Genomic DNA, 18,078 nt, shown 5'->3' on the forward strand with positions numbered 1-18,078 from the left:
CTGCCCTGGGGCAGCTTGAGGCCGCTTCCTCTTGTCCCATCCCTTGTTCCTTGGGAGCAGAGCCCAGCCCCTCCTGGCTCCATCCTCCTGTCAGGCACTTGTAGGGAGCCATCAGGTCCCCCCTGAGTCTTCTCCAGACTGAACCCCTCAGGTCCCTCAGCCATTCCCCATCATCATCTCTTGTTCCTCCTCCTCCTCCTCATCTGCTCTTCATCTCTTTACATGTTATTCAATGTGTTCAAGTCACACTCGATCAAGTTTTCTCCATTCCTCTATCTCTTGTCTCTTTACAGTTGTGAGTGAAAGTTCTTGGTAGGTTGTAGGGCAGGGTAAATGTCTGTGTCAACACAGTTCGGTTCAATGTGAAGGTGACTTTGGCTGCTGATTGTGCACTGGCACTTTCCACTTATGTCCCTATGCAGGATTTGTATTGATTTTAAAGTTTTTTTTCTCTGTCTGAATCCCTCTATAGACATCTGCAGCTGCCATAATTCTCCAGAGAGATGTCAGTATCCAGTTCGTTAAGCTCTGAAACACGTTTTGAGGGGGAAAAGGGCAAGAAACACCAAATAAATTGAGCTCATTGAATTTCATGAGGAGTCAGTCTGGCTTTCCAGTTCAGAGATCGCTCATTGGTGATCATAGAATCACAGACCGGTTTGGGATGAAGGGAGCTTAAAGCTCATCTAGTTCCAACCCCTGCCGTGGGCAGGGACCCCTTCCACTGGAGCAGCTTGCTCCAAGCCCCTGTGTCCAACCTGGCCTTGAGCACTGCCAGGGATGGGGCAGCCACAGCTTCTCTGGGCACCCTGTGCCAGCGCCTCAGCACCCTCACAGGGAAGAGCTTCTGCCTAAGAGCTCAGCTCAGACTCCCCTCGGGCAGGTTCAAGCCATTCCCCTTGGCCTGGCCCTACAGGCCCTTGTCCCAAGCCCCTCTCCAGGTTCCCTGCAGCCCCTTTAGGCACTGGAGCTGCTCTCAGGTCTCCCCTTCAGGAGCCTTCTCTTGTCCAGGCTGCCCCAGCCCAGCTCTCTCAGCCTGCCTCCACAGGAGGGTCAGATCCAGATTGAGTGCATTGTATTTAATGTTGGGGGGAAACCTGTTCAATTCCACTGCAGAACACACCTTCATTGTGTGAGGAGGAAACTGCCTCTCACAAGAGCTGCCTTTTTTAAGCTACTGTTTGCTGTATGTTCATAGCACTGGGTTTGTGTTAGCGCTGTGTTCTGGTTGTAGTGAACTGTAGCTTCTGGAAGCTTCCATTAACAACAGTGCCTTTTTGTCTAAAACTGCTGATCCTTCCTAGGTTGTGTCTGTAATGGATCTCCAGAGAGATTCTAACTGGGAAACTAATGGATTTGAAGGCCACAGGAAAGGTGAAGCCAGAACGTCATGTAATGCACTATTGACGGGCTGAGCAAGTTGGGGCTGTTCAGCCTAGAGAAGAGAAGCTGTGTGGAGACCTTGGAGCAGCTTCCAGTGTCTGAAGGGGTCTACAAGGATGCTGGAGAGGGACTCTTCATCAGGGACTGGAGTGATAGGACAAGGGGTGATGGGTTCAAACTGAAACAGGAAGTTCAGGTTGGAGATAAGGCAGAAGCTCTTCCCTGTGAGGGTGCTGAGGTGCTGGCCCAGGGTGCCCAGAGAAGCTGTGGCTGCCCCATCCCTGGCAGTGCTCAAGGCCAGGTTGGACACAGGGGCTTGGAGCAAGCTGCTCCAGTGGAAGGGGTCCCTGCCCGTGGCAGGGGTTGGAGCTGGATGATCTCAAGGTCCTTTCCAACCATATCTAACCTACGATTCTGTGATCCCAAGGAGCATTGAGTCCTCCCCTTTGGTAGAGGGGTAGCTGACCAAGGTAGCTGATTTTCCCTGTGTATGTTTCAGCACATATTTCTCCTCACCCCCAATGTGTTTTACAGATCTGCTCCCTTTTCTCCTCCCTGCATGGGGCTGATCTCTGATACCTTTCCCCTGGAATTGTTCTGCCTTGATGGAGGGAAAGCAGTTTGGATTTTTGCTGGTTTATCTGCATGGTACATACATTGAGGGCTTTAATCTGTCCACCTGGAGCAGGTCACTAGTAATAAACCTTTGGTTGGCAAATTGGGTAAGGATGAAGCATCCTTTTGATGCAGATTTAGAACTGATGGTTTGAAATAGTGGTGAAAAGGTGCCTGACTTGTGCTGTGAGCAGAAGGATAAAGACTAGCACTGGCTGGCACTGGCCTAACATTGCCACAATGGATAAGCTTTCGAAAAGTGGATTACTCTCAATTGGGTCTCCAAGATGATTTGAATACATAAAAGCACAGGAAAGACTGAAAACAAGTATTTACTGCTTGAGGGTTTTGCTGGTTCCAGCTTTCTGCTAATGCTATCAGGTCACTTATTGTTGTGTGGGTTTTATTTCCCTGGCTTTCTCCGATTTCTTTCTTTCTGTGAACACTGGGGAAAAAAGGATGCTGCTTTTGTGAACAGCATGATTGCCGTTTTTGAGCTGGGTTTTGCCTACTGACATTCTCCATCCCACGTGGAAGATCCTTTGTAACGTTTGTGTGCGCTGCACTGGAGCTAATTCTGCCCAACCTCTTCTTTTCTCTCTTTCCAGGGGATCTACAAGTATCTTGAGAGGTGTTTCTCAGACTTTAAGCAGAGAGGCTTTGTTGTTGGATATGACACACGAGGTCAGGTGACCAGCAACTGCAGCAGTAAGAAGTATGAGTATTGATTACATTTGCAAGACTAGACATTAAATTGTGCTTTTAAATGCATTCTGTTCTATCGGAGTATTTGTGTCACCAGCTACGCACTCTTCCCCCTCCCTTAGTCCATTTAAGTAGTAAGGAAGAGATACACGGCCTAAAGCCTTTATGATACCTTGTCAGCAAATGTGGCATATAAACTAGTCCCTTCACCAAAGAATTTACAATCTAAATGCCCAAGACCATTAGGCAGACATTAAGAAGTTAATATGCCTGGAGAGAAATTTGAATGTGAAGGTAGATTCTGAGTACTAACATCTAGCTTGAAATCACTGAATGTTAGTACACTATTGATAACGTTTAACATCTGATTTAAGCTTGCTTGGGGGAGAATAATTCTACCTGCAGCCAACCATAACCTGGTGTTTTGGTACCCTTATTTTCGTCTGTGATCCCAGTTCCACATTGGGAATATTTTACCTGGAATGCTTAAAATGTAAACTTCCAGTGATGCTGAAATGTGCCCTTTGCAAGGAAAGGGGAGAGTGGATCTGTAAAAGAGCTGCTTTCTGAATTCTCTAAGGAATCCTAATCCCATTGCGATTACAACACGTGTTTTGCTCCCTGAATGACGTTTCTCACCAAAACCCAACCCATTAGCTACCTAATTATTGTAGTTAATGTGGTTACTATGCCTAATTGTTGTAACTAATGTAGTTTGGGATATTTAATGCTTGTCAGCATTTAATATTGCAGGGATGGAGTGCAGCAGAATCTAGTGTCTGTCTTAGAGCTTCTCCATCCCCCTGAGCTCTGCCTCTCCACCCTGCTCTTCAGAATGTGTGGCGTGTCAGCAACCAGGCTTTGGCAGAACGTTTTTTTCTCTGTTACACTATGTTTGCAAGGTTATTACCCGAATCATCGGGGTCATGCACAGCCTAAACATGTGGAAGTGTAAGAAAAACATTCCTTTTCAGCCACGCAGAGCTTGGACTTCAGATCTGATGGCAGCGCAGTTGTATTTCGTGTTTCAAGACTCAATCGGTTCTCAACTACATGTTTCTTTTGTCCCCTTGGGATGACACAGAGTTCCAGTAGTGCTGAAATCAAAGTGAACCTCCCCATAAGGGGTTTTCTTCAGTTGGCTCAATGTGCTCATCCAGCACTATGTGAGCAGCAGTGCTCCTTTCTTTCTGTTAGCACTGGGGCTGATGGAGATGTCAGACTGTCTGACTGTATCCTGTGATTAAGTTGATGTAAACCATTGTGCTACAGGAGCAAAATGTCAGTAACTTCAACTACAACCTGAGCTCTCAAACTCTTCGAAGTATATTTATGTGATATCTGATAGGTGCCACAGTGAAATTCTGAGTCACTGAAACTTAGGCTACGCTATACTTGTGTATACAGACAGGCATTAATACTTGCTTCCTTATCTCCCATGACAAGTGAGCAAAACAAACTTACACTGTTTAATCCCTCACCTATTTTGATTCTGAGACTTCCTGTTAACTGCCGAGCTGTGTGTACCTGATTTGAACAGAACAGTTTCATATGAGTTACCTGGAAGAGAATTCATTTCCCTGCTCCTTAAGAGGAAAAGCTTATTATAAAGGCAGCTTAAACCAAGAGTTGCTGTTACTGGTTCTAACCTTTCCTGAGTAAAAGTGTACTGGTTTGCAGGAGTATGTTTAGGAAGAGATCTCTTCATGGATATTGTCTGAAGCTGCTGAGCAAGGCCGGCAAACCCACTTTGCTGGGTGGGATGCTGAATCCTTTCCCAAACCTGCTGTTGCAGACATCTGGCGCTTCAGACTTTCTGGTAGATTGATTCTGTCCTTGAATGAAGGACAGGAGTCACACCAAGAGGTTTTGATATCACTGATTTATTTATGTGGTTGACTGAAGCGCCTTGTGCTGTTCAAGCAATGACTAAAAGCACTGACTTGGATTCTACAACCTGAAAACTGCATTACATCAACTCTACAAGCTATAGGGTACTACTCTTAGTGTAAGCCAGAAAACACCGGGGGGATTTAACAAATGGCTGCTGGAGTGTTGTGGGGAGTTGGATTGACTTGAATGCTTTCTTCTTCCTGTTGATAGACTTGCAAAGCTCACTGCTGCAGTCCTGCTGGCTAAGGATGTACCTGTGTACTTCTTCTCCACCTATGTCCCTACTCCGTTTGTGGTAAGTCATCTTCTTTGTTATATTGTTGAACCATGCAGGTAAGGGAATCCTTGAAAGTTCACTAAAAATGCAAACTAGTGATTTTTATCAAATCCCAGTATTTAAACAGAAAATGGAGGCTGCTTGGTACAAAATCACCCAATGATTGAGGCTGGAGGTCATCTAGTCCAGGCTCCCTGCTCCAGCAGGGTCACCCAGAGCACATTGCTCAGGATTGCATCTAGGCAGCTACTGAATATTGCCAGGGAAGGAGACTCCACAACCTCTCTGAGCAGCCTATTCCAGTGCTCAGTGACCTTCAGAGTGAACAAGTTCTTCCTCGTGTGCAGAGAGAACATCCTGTGGTTTAGTTTAAGCTTGTCACCTCTCATCCCATTGCTGGCACCACTGAGAAGAGTCTGGCCCCATCCTCTTGACACCCTCCCTTCAGGTACTTGTACACATTGACCAGATTCCCCCAGAGCTTTCTCTTCTCCAGGCTGAACAGGCCCAGCTCCCGCAGCCTTTCCTCATAGGAGGGATGCTCCAGACCCTTCATCGTTCCCACAGCCCTTCACTGGACTTGCTCCAGGAGCTCCAGATCTCTCATACTGGAGAGCCCAGACCTGGACACTGCTCCAGGGGAGGCCTCACCAGGGGTGAGCAGAGGGAGGATCAGCTCCCTCCAGCTGCCAGCAGCGCTCTTCCTGATGCAGTCTGGGACACCATAGGCCACCTTGATCCCAGTGTCCCATTGCTGGCTCATACACAACCTGGTGTCCACCAGGTCCCAAGCCCCTCTCTACAGAGCTGCTTCTCAGCAGGTCAGGCCCCAGCCTGTGCTGGTGCCAGGGTTTATTCCTCCCCAGGGTCAGGACCACGCACTTCATTGAATTTCTCTGCCCGTCTCTTCAGCCTGTCTAGATCCTTCTGAGGGAGGCTGTAACAAGAACGGTGCTGACTTCTCCTGCATGTACATAGTTAATAGTATCGCAGTTTGCCCTGTTTTCTATTCTACAAGCTGTTCTGGTGTGTTGTGGATCTTGTTTTGAGGGCAGGCTGAAAGAACTGGGTGCTCTCTAGCAGAAAGTACCTTGTTTTTCCACAAGCCCTTTGGTGAATTCCTTCTTTCTATTTCAACCTGTTTTCTCTTCAATACTAGTGTAATCTGAGTGTAGGCTTTTAGTTGGTCAGTTAACAATTGTGTTTGTGTAGTTAGTAAATGGAATAATGTTCCTATGCAACAACTTTCTCTATTAACTACAGGAAAGACAATGATGAGCATTCATGTATACAGTTTCAAATCAACTGGTGAAATGTTAAAAGCCACTTCTGTAGCATCTTGTTGTGTAACTATCCTAATAATATAACATTGTGCCATTCTAGCTGCAGAATTCTTGACTAAATCAATGTTTCTGGGTTTCCTTTGTAGCCCTATGCTGTTCAGCAGCTCAATGCTGTGGCTGGTGTGATGATCACCGCATCCCACAACCGGAAGGAGGACAACGGGTACAAGGTAAGGCTTGGAGTCTTTAGCGTGTCACAGCCAGCTGCTCTTCCATGTTACCTGCTTTGGGCATTTGGCTTAGCACAGAATCGTGCACTTTTTGAGTTGGACCTTAAAGCTTCTCCAGCTCCAACCCCTGCCCCGGGCAGGGACCCCTTCCACTGGAGCAGCTTGCTCCAAGCCCCTGTGTCCAACCTGGCCTTGAGCACTGCCAGGGATGGGGCAGCCACAGCTTCTCTGGGCACCCTGTGCCAGCACCTCAGCACCTTCACAGGAAAGAATCTTCCTTTGGAGCACATGTATGTGTAGGTTAGAAGGACAAATGATTTCAAGTAATTCATCTGTCTTTAACCTGAGTTACACATGCTTTCTTTTGCACCTGGAACACACTGCTTGTGTTTCTTGAGCCCAAGTCTGTTGTGACATTCCATAGAGTCAAATCAGCAGCTGAAGGAATGCTTAATTACATGTTCACTTCTTAAACTTAAAAATGAGTTTGAAACTAAGCTAGAACTTAGGTGGATTAATCCACACAGTAGGTGACTGTGCTGAAGATGGTGACTGTGTAAGACTGTGCTGCTCCCTCTAAGGTTGTTTTTCTGGGCATTGAGAGAAAGGTGAGTGCCTTCATTTTGAAAACTTGGAGCACTGTAACCATCCATAGTAGTAAAAGCTGCTTATGCAGTGTTGTAACAGTATTTTTGTTCCAAACTTTATATGAATCTGAACTAAACTCTAAACTTTAGATAAACTTAGCTTTCTAAAAGCTTAGTAACAAGTCAGTGAGTAATGGCAAGGATAGAAAACCCATCCTTCTTCTGCACACAGATAACCCTTGCATGTGCTTGTACTGCATTTATCCTCTGTGGAGCAAGTTGTGAAGTGCTTTACCAGCCTTTGCTTAGCTATAGCAATGAAGAAGAAAATGAGACACACTGGTTTTCCAGGTGTTTCATTTATCAAAAAGCTCTTATGTTTGTGTCTCTGATACAAAGCACTTATGTCAGGATATTGGATTTTATCCTAGTCTTCCACATGAATTGTTTTATCTGTCACTATTTCTTCTATGAATCCAGCAGCTTCTAAAGGCTTTGGGCAATTTTAACCAAACATGACCAAGCCATAGTTTCAAAGGCACTGAGTACCTGTGGGGTTTGTGACAGTAAAGAGAGACAAATTGATCTGCTCTGTGAACTCAGCCATGCTATTGGCAACCCACTGTGGGAAAACTGGCATCTAAATCATTCTTTAACAAAGACTTTTCATAGTTCAGGGTTTCACAGTGTCTCCAGTTGTTCAGTTACAGAAAACCATGTACCTTGGCACACTGCTTATCTGCTTGGCTTCAGTTTCCATCCCAAGTTGTGTCTCTTTACAAAAGGAATGCCAGACGATGAGGGAAGGTAATGGATTGTTTCTGTTCAGTTTGCACAACACTCTGCCCTCTAAGCGCCCAGTTTTGGTTTCTCACGTCCTCATGGTTTCAGTCATTATAGTTGAATACCAGCTTTTGGGAAACCAGGTTGTGTTGTTGCACGACTGGAATGCTGAACTGTGATTCCACATGACTTTGGAGGATCAGGCCAGTCTGATATTATCCTTTCCTGTCTGACTTCAAGGAGCAGGAAGTCAGCAGAATCCTATGGCTGAAAGAATTTATCAAGTTAATCTTTGTGAATAAACTGTCTTGTTTTAAACTTCCACCAGGTGTACTGGGAAAATGGAGCACAGATCACCTCCCCTCATGATAAGGAAATCATCAAGTGTATAGAAGAGTGTGCTGAACCATGGAATGGCTCTTGGAATGAGAATCTAGTAGATACCAGTCCCCTTAGACAGGATCCTCTGAAGAAAATCTGTGACTGTTACATGGAGGACCTGAAAAAGATCTGTTACTACAGGTATTGGATAAAGCAAAATGTACTTAAATGATGGTTTTAAGGGAGCTTTGAGTTCCATGTGGAAAACTGACTTCAATAATAAAGCGTGCAGTGCTGCCATACAGATACACTGTTCACTTGGCCATAGGGATTGGGCTGTCTTCCCAAACTGTAATAGTTTCAGACCTGCTTGTAGTGATTTTTATTGTCTCAAACCAGGACTTGATGTGTCTTTATGGTTCACAGAAGTTGGGTGCTCCCCTGCCACAGACATCACTGTCTGCTTGAGGCCATTGCTCTGCACAATGTGGGCAATAATTCCTGGTCCTCTCCCCATTCTGTCTTACCCCATCTCTCCTCTGATTAAGTGGTCACCATGATTAGGCCTAAATCATACTTGCTAATGAAGAACCCGACTTTTGGGCACTGTGCTACAGGAATGCACCCTGATGTGAACCATTTGATACAAATGAATGTGCTCAAAGAGAAATACGGACTAGAAGTGAGGTTGTGAGAGAAAGTTCTTGGCCTCAGGTTTCCCACAGCAAAATACCAGGTGTCTGATACTTAGAGAACTCATTTAATAACTGAGTGATGCAGAAATAGGAGCAGCTTGAGGTGGGTGCCTCCAGGGAGGGACCCAGGACAAAAGTTCATCCATCATCGGGTTCTTTCCTTGTCTCCAGACGGGCCATAGATGTTATCTTACCTCTGGTGCGCCTTCCTAATGGATGCAACTCCTTTACCTTCCAGTTTGCACTGGGGTTAAGGCTTTCCTTTGCAGAAATAAGCACAGGTTGTAAACTCAGTTCAGCTTTAGGTGGGAGTTACCTGCTTGTAGCCTAAGGCTCCAGCAACTTCAGCTTCCCATTACTGCTCATGCTAAGGAAGATCACCCAATGCAATTCACAACAAAGTGTACCATGTGTGGAATAGAGGTGAGAAGATGAAGTGTAAAGGTTGGCTGGGGCAGAAGAGAATGAAAGGAGGATGAATAATAATGTAGGTAGAGCAGAGCCAGAGTTAAGATCCTCAGGGTAGTGGGAGAGCTGGAGGTTGACGCAGAAACCAACAGTTCATTCTTGGGAGACTTTCAGCTGATTCAGCAGAAGGTGAATATCTCATTTTCCAGAGGAAGAAGCTTTCAACCAGCAATTTCTAGTGAAACTCCAAATGAGCGCTTTTCCTTTGAAATTAATGCAGGAATCAGCAGAACGGTACAAAGTGTAACTGCATTTTCTTTTGCTTTTGCTTTCCCACATGAAAGGAATCTTGTTAAATAACTAAAATCTTCCTGAAATTCTTCTTTCCTCCTCAGGGAGCTGAATGTGCAAACAACTCTGAAGTTTGTTCATACCTCTTTTCATGGAGTTGGACATGACTACGTGCAGTTGGCTTTCAAAGCATTTGGCTTCCAGCCTCCCATTCCAGTACCTGAACAAAAAGATCCAGATCCAGACTTCTCCACTGTCAAATGCCCAAATCCTGAAGAAGGGGAATGTGTGCTGGTATTTTTATTTCTATTTCATCAGATTTCTATGAGCTTTCCTCTGTTTGGGTATGATAGTGTTGAAAACTCAAGGAAGAGAACAGGGAGTACCTGGCTTTCAGTTAATACAGTGGACAATCTGTATGAGATTACATATGCATGTAATAAATCTAAGTAGGAAGACTGGGTTTATTCGCTCTTGTGATTTTGTTCTTCCCATCCCTCTTCTCCCACCAGGAGTTGTCACTGAGGCTTGCAGAGAAGGAAAGTGCTAAAGTAGTAGTGGCCACTGATCCAGATGCAGATAGACTAGCAGTGGCAGAACAGCAGGAGAAGTAAGTGGTGGAATCGTTTCTTTTATCTCTTTCTGCAGAAGTAGTAGTGAAAAGGCACAGAATGTCATAAAATCCCAGACTGGTTTGGGTTGGGAGGGACCTCATCCAGTTCCAACCCCCTGCCGTGGGGGGTTGCTGCCTACTAGACCAGGTTGATCAAGGCCCATCAAACCTGGCTGTGAACACTGCCAGGGATGGAGCATTCACCAGATCTATTCATGTTACAGTAAAAGGCCAAATTAAACTGTTCAGTGGTTACTGAAGACAGCAAAATCTTGTTGTTACTGTGTTTTCACTTCTGTTAGGCAAACATTCTGCCTTGGGACTGTAGCTATTGGGGGTTTTATGTTTCTTTGTTTTTCCCTGGCTGCTTCATATTGAATGGAAACTATTTTTCTTCCACTGACAGGCCAAAATTCTGATCATTGTGTAAGTAGCTGTCTGCAATACACCTGACTGCAGTGTATAGAATCATGGAATGGGTTGGAAGGGAGCTTAAAGCTCCTCCAGCTCCAATCCCTGCCACGGGCAAGGACACCTTCCACTGGAGCAGCTTGCTCCAAGCCCCTGTGTCCAGCCTGGCCTTGAACACTGCCAGGGATGGGGCAGCCACAGCTTCTCTGGGCACCCTTTGCCAACACCTCAGCACTCTCACAGGGAACAGCTTCTTCTTATATCCAACCTAAACCTACCTCCTCTCCTTCAGTTTAAAGCCATTCCCCCTTGGCCTGTCAAGTATTGGCTGTATAGATTGCTACACTCCTGTTTGATAAGCTAAAAAAGTCTAAGCTATTCTAAAGCTGACAGTAAAGATACTTATTTGGTATCTTTACTTGCTAACAGAATGCACTGGGCTTGTTTGTAAATCATTGATATGTGAGAAATGTGAAGTCCTGTTAATATGGTGGCTTTGTGTAGAGCAGCTTATCAGTAGTGCACTCAGATTCCTGTTGCAGTGCCTGCACAAGCATCTCCCCCTGTGTGGATGCTCCTGGGAAACCTTGAATGAGCACTAACATTTATATCCTGTCTGCAGTGGGTGCTGGAAGGTGTTCACTGGCAATGAGCTAGCAGCTTTGTTTGGGTGGTGGATGTTCTCATGCTGGAAGGAAAACTGCTCCGAAGATGCTGATGTGAAGAACATTTACATGTTGGCGACCACAGTGTCCTCAAAGATTTTGAGGGCAATTGCACTTAAAGAAGGATTTCACTTTGAAGTAAGTGTGGGGTTTATGAGGCCGTCTTGGCAGAGTAAAATCTCATTGCCACGTTCTCCATCTAGCTCCCTCCTCTTCTGACTTTATGAAATGGAGAAATAGATGACTTCCAGTCTTTTGGCTTGGAGTTTTTATGCATTTACCTGAACAGGCCTGATTTCCACGTAGAATCATAGAATGGTTTGGGTTGGAAAGGACCTTAAAATAATCCAGTTCCAAACCCCCTGCCATGGGCAGGGATGCCTCTCAATAGACCACATCACCTAAAGCTCTGTCCAACCTGGCCTTGAGCGCTCCCAGGTATGGAGCATTTACTACATCTGCAGCATTTCTCAATGCACGTTACAGTGAACGCAGACTGTGAGATTTAAGGACATTTTCCTGATTTTTCTTGAAAGAATTACCCTGAATTTAAATCAAATTAATTTCTCAACTCACCTGCAAGGAGGCTGTAAGAGGTGACACAAGTTAAACCCTAACTTACATAAAATAGGAATACTTTTGTCATGGTTATTTCCCTAGAGGTAAATTCCTCTGTGCAAGAGAGTGAAAGTTGTGCAACTCAGTGTTTCCTACAAAAATGGAATGCTTTCTGATGGCTTTGTAACAAGCACTTAGAGGTTACACCATGTTCCTTCAGGTGCCCAGGTTACAATAGGTTTTACTTCAGATTGTGACAGACAAAGGAACTCTTTTGTTCAGATCTTTGATGTAGTTTTGTGAAGGACTTAGTAAAAGAGGAAATGGGGCTGTCCCCAGTGACTGTATTTTACTTCCTGTATTCAAATTAAGTACTTGCTCTGATGTCAGAGACTCTCATAAGAGACTTAAGTGCTCTAGAGCTTAGCACAAACACGCAAAGATCCAGGGCTTGTTTTTAATACGTGTCTAAATTAAAGCCATGTGTAGTAGGAAAAAATATTTTGCCAAACAACAAGGAACTAAAAAGTAAACTGGAAAGTAACAGTGAAATGCATTTTGAGTGACTGGCCAGATATGTTTCATCATAGAATCCCAGACTGGTTTGGGTTGGATCTGGAGGAGCTTAAAGCTCATCCAGTTCCAACCCCCTGCCAGGGGCAGGGACCCCTTCCACTGGAGCAGCTTGCTCCAAGCCCCTGTGTCCAACCTGGCCTTGAACACTGCCAGGGATGGGGCAGCCACAGCTTCTCTGGGTACCCTCTGCCAGTGCCTCAGCACCCTCATGGGAGGACATTCCGTATTCAGGCAGGTTGGATGTTGCTGCCTTGTAGTGGATCGCTTTATCTCTCGAAATACCTTTCCTTTTGTGGAAAGGAACACATTTAACTGAAAAAAGGATGAGGAAGTTACAGAACACCTCCTCTAAATCCTTCCCTTCTTGCACCTTCCTTTTCTCCAAGAAGGACTGCGTCTGAGATTCTGACTGCTGATTCCCTCCATCACCCCAAATTGCTGCTTGTATTTCTAGAACTTTTGAGTAACTTTATGCTGCTGTCTCACCTGATAACCACCATGGAAGATCATTTCTGACCTCAGACTGAACCGTGGTCTCTCAAGCACACTTACTCCTTGATTTGATACTCATGTCCTAGTTGAGTATTCCCTACTAAAACGTTATCCAGTGACTCTTTGCCTTAGATTTATCATCTAAACTGAAGAGATTTTTTTTTCCCCCTTTCTCCTTTATGTTTTTCTCCCCTTTCACTTTTATGTCTTTCCCCCTTTCTCTTTTATGGCTTGCTCCCTTATCTGAAGCAGCCCAAAAGTGATGGGAATAGTGGATACACTTCTTTGACTTGAAACTAAATTGAAAATATATATTTAATGCACTCTTTATCTTTTCTGTTTCAGGAAACACTCCCTGGATTTAAGTGGATTGGAAGTAGAGTAAAAAATCTCCTAGATAATGGGAAGGAAGTTCTGTTTGCATTTGAAGAGTCTATTGGTAAATACATTCATATCATTTTAAAATGTTGAGAAGTGTGGGTAAATGTGACTAAAAAGAAGTGGTCTTAGCTATGAAACAAATCAAAAGCACTTTATTTCTGTTCGTGTAGTTACTGGTATTGATATTTTGCTCTCATCAAATCAATTTGCCAACTATCATGATAAATAATACATGAATCTCTGATTCTGGCATTGTACTTGTGCAGTTTCCTGATACGAGCCTCGTCTGGTACAGCTTGAAAGTCCTGAGATGCCAGAGCCAAATGACTGTTGTTGTGTGGTCATTTAGCTGAGGTGAAGCACAGGATCTGTTCTTAATCAGTTTAATATCTCCCAGGTCCTCTCAGTGAGGACTCGCTACGAGGGGCTCTGTGGAACAGGGAGGAGGTTTGCTTTGGTCACACTCCCCATCACAGTGGTACTGCAGCACCTTCAGGAGCTGTACACTGTCCCCTCATACAATACAAGAGGAATCCAGACTTGTGCAGGAATAGCATTACATACCTTATGGAAGTGTGTGACTATTCCTGCTGACCTTGACTGGAGCACTCTATCTTGGTAATCTTGCTGACACCACTTACCCATGGAGAACTGTGTAGTGAATGTTTTGGCTCTGGGAATTCTTCACTTAGGATAGATGGCAGCTTTTGGGACATCATATTCATGTATAATATGGTATTTGAAAATGAATTGTAGAATCACAGCATGGTTTGGGTTGAAAGGGATGTTAAAGCTCATCCCGTTCCAACCCCAAGCACAGGCAGGGACCCCTTCCACTGGAGCAGCTTGCTCCAAGCCCCTGTGTCCAGCCTGGCCTTGAGCACTGCCAGGGATGGGGCAGCCACAGCTTCTCTGGGCACCCTGTGCCAGCGCCTCAGCACCCTCCCAGGGAAGAGCTTCTGCCTAAGAGCTCATCTCAGTCTCCCCTCGGGCAGGTTCAAGCCATTCCCCTTGGCCTGGCCCTACAGGCCCTTGTCCAAAGCCCCTCTCCAGCTTTCCTGTAGCCCCTTTGGGCACTGGAAGCCTGAAGCACACACTGAAGAGGGTTTGTGTCCATGCCAGTTTCTTTCATAAAATTAGAGCAGCTTTTAAACCAGACTGAGTTAAGATCTTGCTCATGCATCCCTTCACAAAGAAAGCATCCTGGCGTTTGTGAGGAGCACTGATTTGGGGGTTACCAAGGCTATATCTCTTGATTGATTCTAATTACTGACAAGACTCTTTGCAGTATTGATGTGCTTGCACAAATCAAGCTTCTTTTTATGGTTAGCACTGTACTGTGAGAGAACTCCTCAGAGAGCAGCTGTTATTGATCTGGACTGAATTGATTAGAGCACGTATCTTTCCAGCCCTTCAATCCTAAATTAATTTAGCTTTCTTAGACAAGGGGAATGCATATGCAGTGATAAAACCAGTTTATGTATATTGGCCAATATTCTTTTGCAGGAAGAAGGTTAAAAAGCCAATAAAGTAAATCAGTGTAGTAGTATCTCAGATTACTTTTCTCATGATCAATTTGATTTCTAGGTTTCATGTGTGGCACATCAGTGTTGGATAAAGATGGTGTAAGTGCAGCTGTGGTCATAGCTGAGATGGCAGCCTACCTGGAGGGCAAGAACCTCTCGCTAGCACAGAAACTCATTGAGATATATGAAACGTAAGTTGTATTTCCCATTAGTATGTTCCACTTCACTGTTTAGGAACTGGGAATAATGAATCTTTTTAATGCATCCCTCAGCTGTTTTCTCATTGCAAGCTGGTTTTTTGTGATGCTATGATGAACTGCAGTCTCCAGTATTACAGATACTACTTAAATGCTCTATCTCCCAAAGGACTAAAGAGGCCTTTCCTACTGTGAAAGAATTTTGCATTATAGATCCACCAGATCAAACTCATTAGATTCACACTATGTCACTTGTTATCTTCTGGTGTGTAGCTGTATCTTAGTTGTGCTCTGTGTGCCTCTCTTGAAACACCATTTAGACTTAAACACAGTCTGGGGATTGTTACGTGCTGCTCTTGCAGAGATTCTTATTAGAACAGGGGTTAAAGGAGTGGCTTGTGTTCAGTAGCTCCAGGCAGTTCCCTGCAACAAAATGAGGAGCATGGGTATGTCAGAATTAAGTCATTTCTTGTGATAAACCCTGATGATCATCAGAAGTTCCTGTGTTGTAATGGAACTGGCAGCACAGTTACAGCAAATCATAGAATCCCAGACTGGTTTGGGTTGGAAGGGACCTTAAAGCTCATCCCATTCCAACCCCCTGCCACGGGCAGGGACCCCTTCCACTGGAGCAGCTTGCTCCAAGCCCCTGTGTCCAACCTGGCCTTGAGCACTGCCAGGGATGGGGCAGCCACAGCTTCTCTGGGCACCCTGTGCCAGCGCCTCAGCACCCTCATGGGGAAGAACTTGTGCCTAATATCCTGCCAGCCCAGCACCTGGTGAGCACTTAGCTTAGGTCTGATTCAGGGTAGGAGTTTCAACTTGGATGGACTCATCACTCACCTTCCTCAGAGGCTGTTGAAATAATCTGTTGTTATGGCTATGGCAGACAAGTTTTGATGGTGTGGGAATGATACTGGGTACTAATTTCCTGAAGGCTTCCTAGCCAAATGACTGGATTTTATTTCTTTTGCTTTTATTTCTTTGGAACTCAAACCTATGCTTGAGTTTATAAAATAGCTGAAGATGATCTGAGTAATGCAGCAAAATCTCCTTCATAGTCCAACCATTTGCCTATAAATACCTGTTCCCACAGCTGTGACAACTGCATTCTTGTATTGCTTTTCCACACAGGTGCTTTCTTTAGTTACTAAATGTTAAGAAAACTGAATCTTGTAACCGAAAATGTTCATCTGCTTGTAGGTATGGATACCACATATCCAAGACTTCCTATTTCTTGTGCTATGATCCTCCTACTATCAAAAGGATATTTGAGAGACTTCGGAACTTTGATGGTTCTCAGTCTTATCCCAAACTTTGTGGCATTTACAATATTTTACATGTGCGAGATGTCACCACTGGCTATGACAGCAGCCAGCCAAATAAGATATCGGTGAGTTATGAAGGGCTTTTGCGGGAGAAGCGTGGAATAGTTTGGGTTGGAAAGGACCTTAAGATCATCCAGTTCCAACCTCTGCCACGAGCAGGGACCCCTTCCACTGGAGCAGCTTGCTCCAAGCCCCTGTGTCCAACCTGGCCTTGAGCACTGCCAGGGATGGGGCAGCCACAGCTTCTCTGGGCACCCTGGGCCAGCGCCTCAGCACCCTCACAGGGAAGAGCTTCTGCCTTATCTCCAACCTGAATTGCCCCTGTTTCAGTTTGAACCCATCGCTCCTTTTCCTATCACTGTGGTCCCTGATGAAGAGTCCCTCCCCAGCATCCTTGTAGCCCCCTTCAGACACTGGAAGCTGCTCTGAGGTCTCCACGCAGCTTCTCTGCTCCAGGCTGAGCAACCCCAATGTTCTCAGCCTGGCTCCGTCCAGGAGCTGCTCCAGCCCCTGATTGTGCTCGTGGCCTCGTCTGGACTTGCTCCAACAGCTCCATCCCCTCCTTATGTTGGGGACACCACTACTGCACACAGTGTCACAAATAGGATCTTGCAAGAGCAGAGTAGACTTATAAGTATTAATAAGTACTATAAGAAAAGAAATATTAACTTATTTTCATATAACAAATGAATTGATTTTATTAGTTGAAGTGAGCTCAGTGTTCTGCAACTCTGCAGCTGTCTAGCAGGCTTCCAGATGTTGGAATTCCAGCTGGAGCAAGAGGCAGTTCTGTTATCCTTAAATACTGAGTCTCATCAGACTGAAATGACTTGTTCTTGTCTTGCATTGGCTGGTGGATGTATACGGGAGGGGATTCCAGCATGTCTATTTAGCTTTGTACGTACTGAATGTTGTAGTTAACACCAGCCAAACATAAAATCACCCCCTTTTGTGGAAGTTGGGTCGTGTGTAATAAGATGATGTTGGTTTTGTAGGTGCTGCCAGTGAGTAAAAGCAGTCAGATGATCACTTTTACCTTCCAAAATGGTTGCGTTGCCACCCTGCGGACAAGTGGGACAGAACCAAAGATCAAGTACTACGCAGAGATGTGCGCGCTGCCAGAGCAGAGGTAAGCAGAGGGCTGCATGCACACTGCAACATGCATTTGGGATGAAAGTCAGGAGAAAGGAGCCAATCCCCTGCCTGGTGGGCGATTCCTATGCTACCTTCTTGGAGACCTGAGCCGCACTGACTGTTCCAGCCTGTTAAAGTCACCAGTGATACACATTCCTGCTCCTAAGGGATCCCCTCTGTAGTGGATAAGACAAAGAACTGAATTTTTGGCGTCTGCTGCATGAGGAGACTCATTTATTAACCCAATTCCTCATTCACTTCAAATTAAAGAGTGATTAAGTGCTGCTGCTGGCACGTTGCTTAAACCCTGGTGAATTCCTGTTGCATTTGGGAATCTGTGTTGCTCTGAGCTACTGGAATAATAGTAGAGGTCTGTCCTGTTTTGACAGCCACCTGGATTAAGCTATTTCCAGTTTAAAAGATGGGTGCAAATACCGGGTGTGTTTGCACCACTGAAATCAGGAGTGTACATGAGCCTAGCTTCTCGGTCTAGCTAATGGAGAGAAGCAGCTCTTGAACTGAATTCCTAACCTGAATTGCAGGAGTATCCCCCCTTTTAGACTCTTATTCCAACATTCCTGTGGAGCAGAGAATAGAAATAATATAAAGGGGCCTCTGATTTGGTATTTCTTTCTACTTATTGGCAGGAATTCAGGCTGAGCATGGCTTTATCACTGAATGTTTTGGTCAGATTTAGGCAGTCAGTGGATAGATTGCAAGTGGTAG

The 18,078-nt window shown here is 45.1% G+C and overlaps 1 protein-coding gene across 3 annotated transcripts in view; it reads left to right on the forward strand.

Moving 5' to 3' along the window:
* The window catches only part of PGM2L1 (phosphoglucomutase 2 like 1), a 44,225-nt gene that overhangs the window by 19,377 nt on the left and 6,770 nt on the right, over positions 1–18,078 (forward strand). For all 3 annotated transcript variants that reach the window (XM_065678957.1, XM_065678958.1, XM_065678959.1), the window contains 11 exons: positions 2,607–2,713; positions 4,807–4,891; positions 6,303–6,386; positions 8,085–8,278; positions 9,576–9,765; positions 9,984–10,081; positions 11,118–11,298; positions 13,132–13,225; positions 14,755–14,884; positions 16,094–16,283; positions 17,214–17,347. In XM_065678957.1, coding sequence (XP_065535029.1) covers positions 2,607–2,713; positions 4,807–4,891; positions 6,303–6,386; positions 8,085–8,278; positions 9,576–9,765; positions 9,984–10,081; positions 11,118–11,298; positions 13,132–13,225; positions 14,755–14,884; positions 16,094–16,283; positions 17,214–17,347 — 1,487 coding nt within the window. The remainder of the gene's footprint in view (positions 1–2,606; positions 2,714–4,806; positions 4,892–6,302; positions 6,387–8,084; positions 8,279–9,575; positions 9,766–9,983; positions 10,082–11,117; positions 11,299–13,131; positions 13,226–14,754; positions 14,885–16,093; positions 16,284–17,213; positions 17,348–18,078) is intronic.

The sequence above is a fragment of the Lathamus discolor genome, chromosome 4, assembly GCF_037157495.1.
Source record: "Lathamus discolor isolate bLatDis1 chromosome 4, bLatDis1.hap1, whole genome shotgun sequence".
Lineage (NCBI taxonomy): Eukaryota > Metazoa > Chordata > Aves > Psittaciformes > Psittacidae > Lathamus > Lathamus discolor.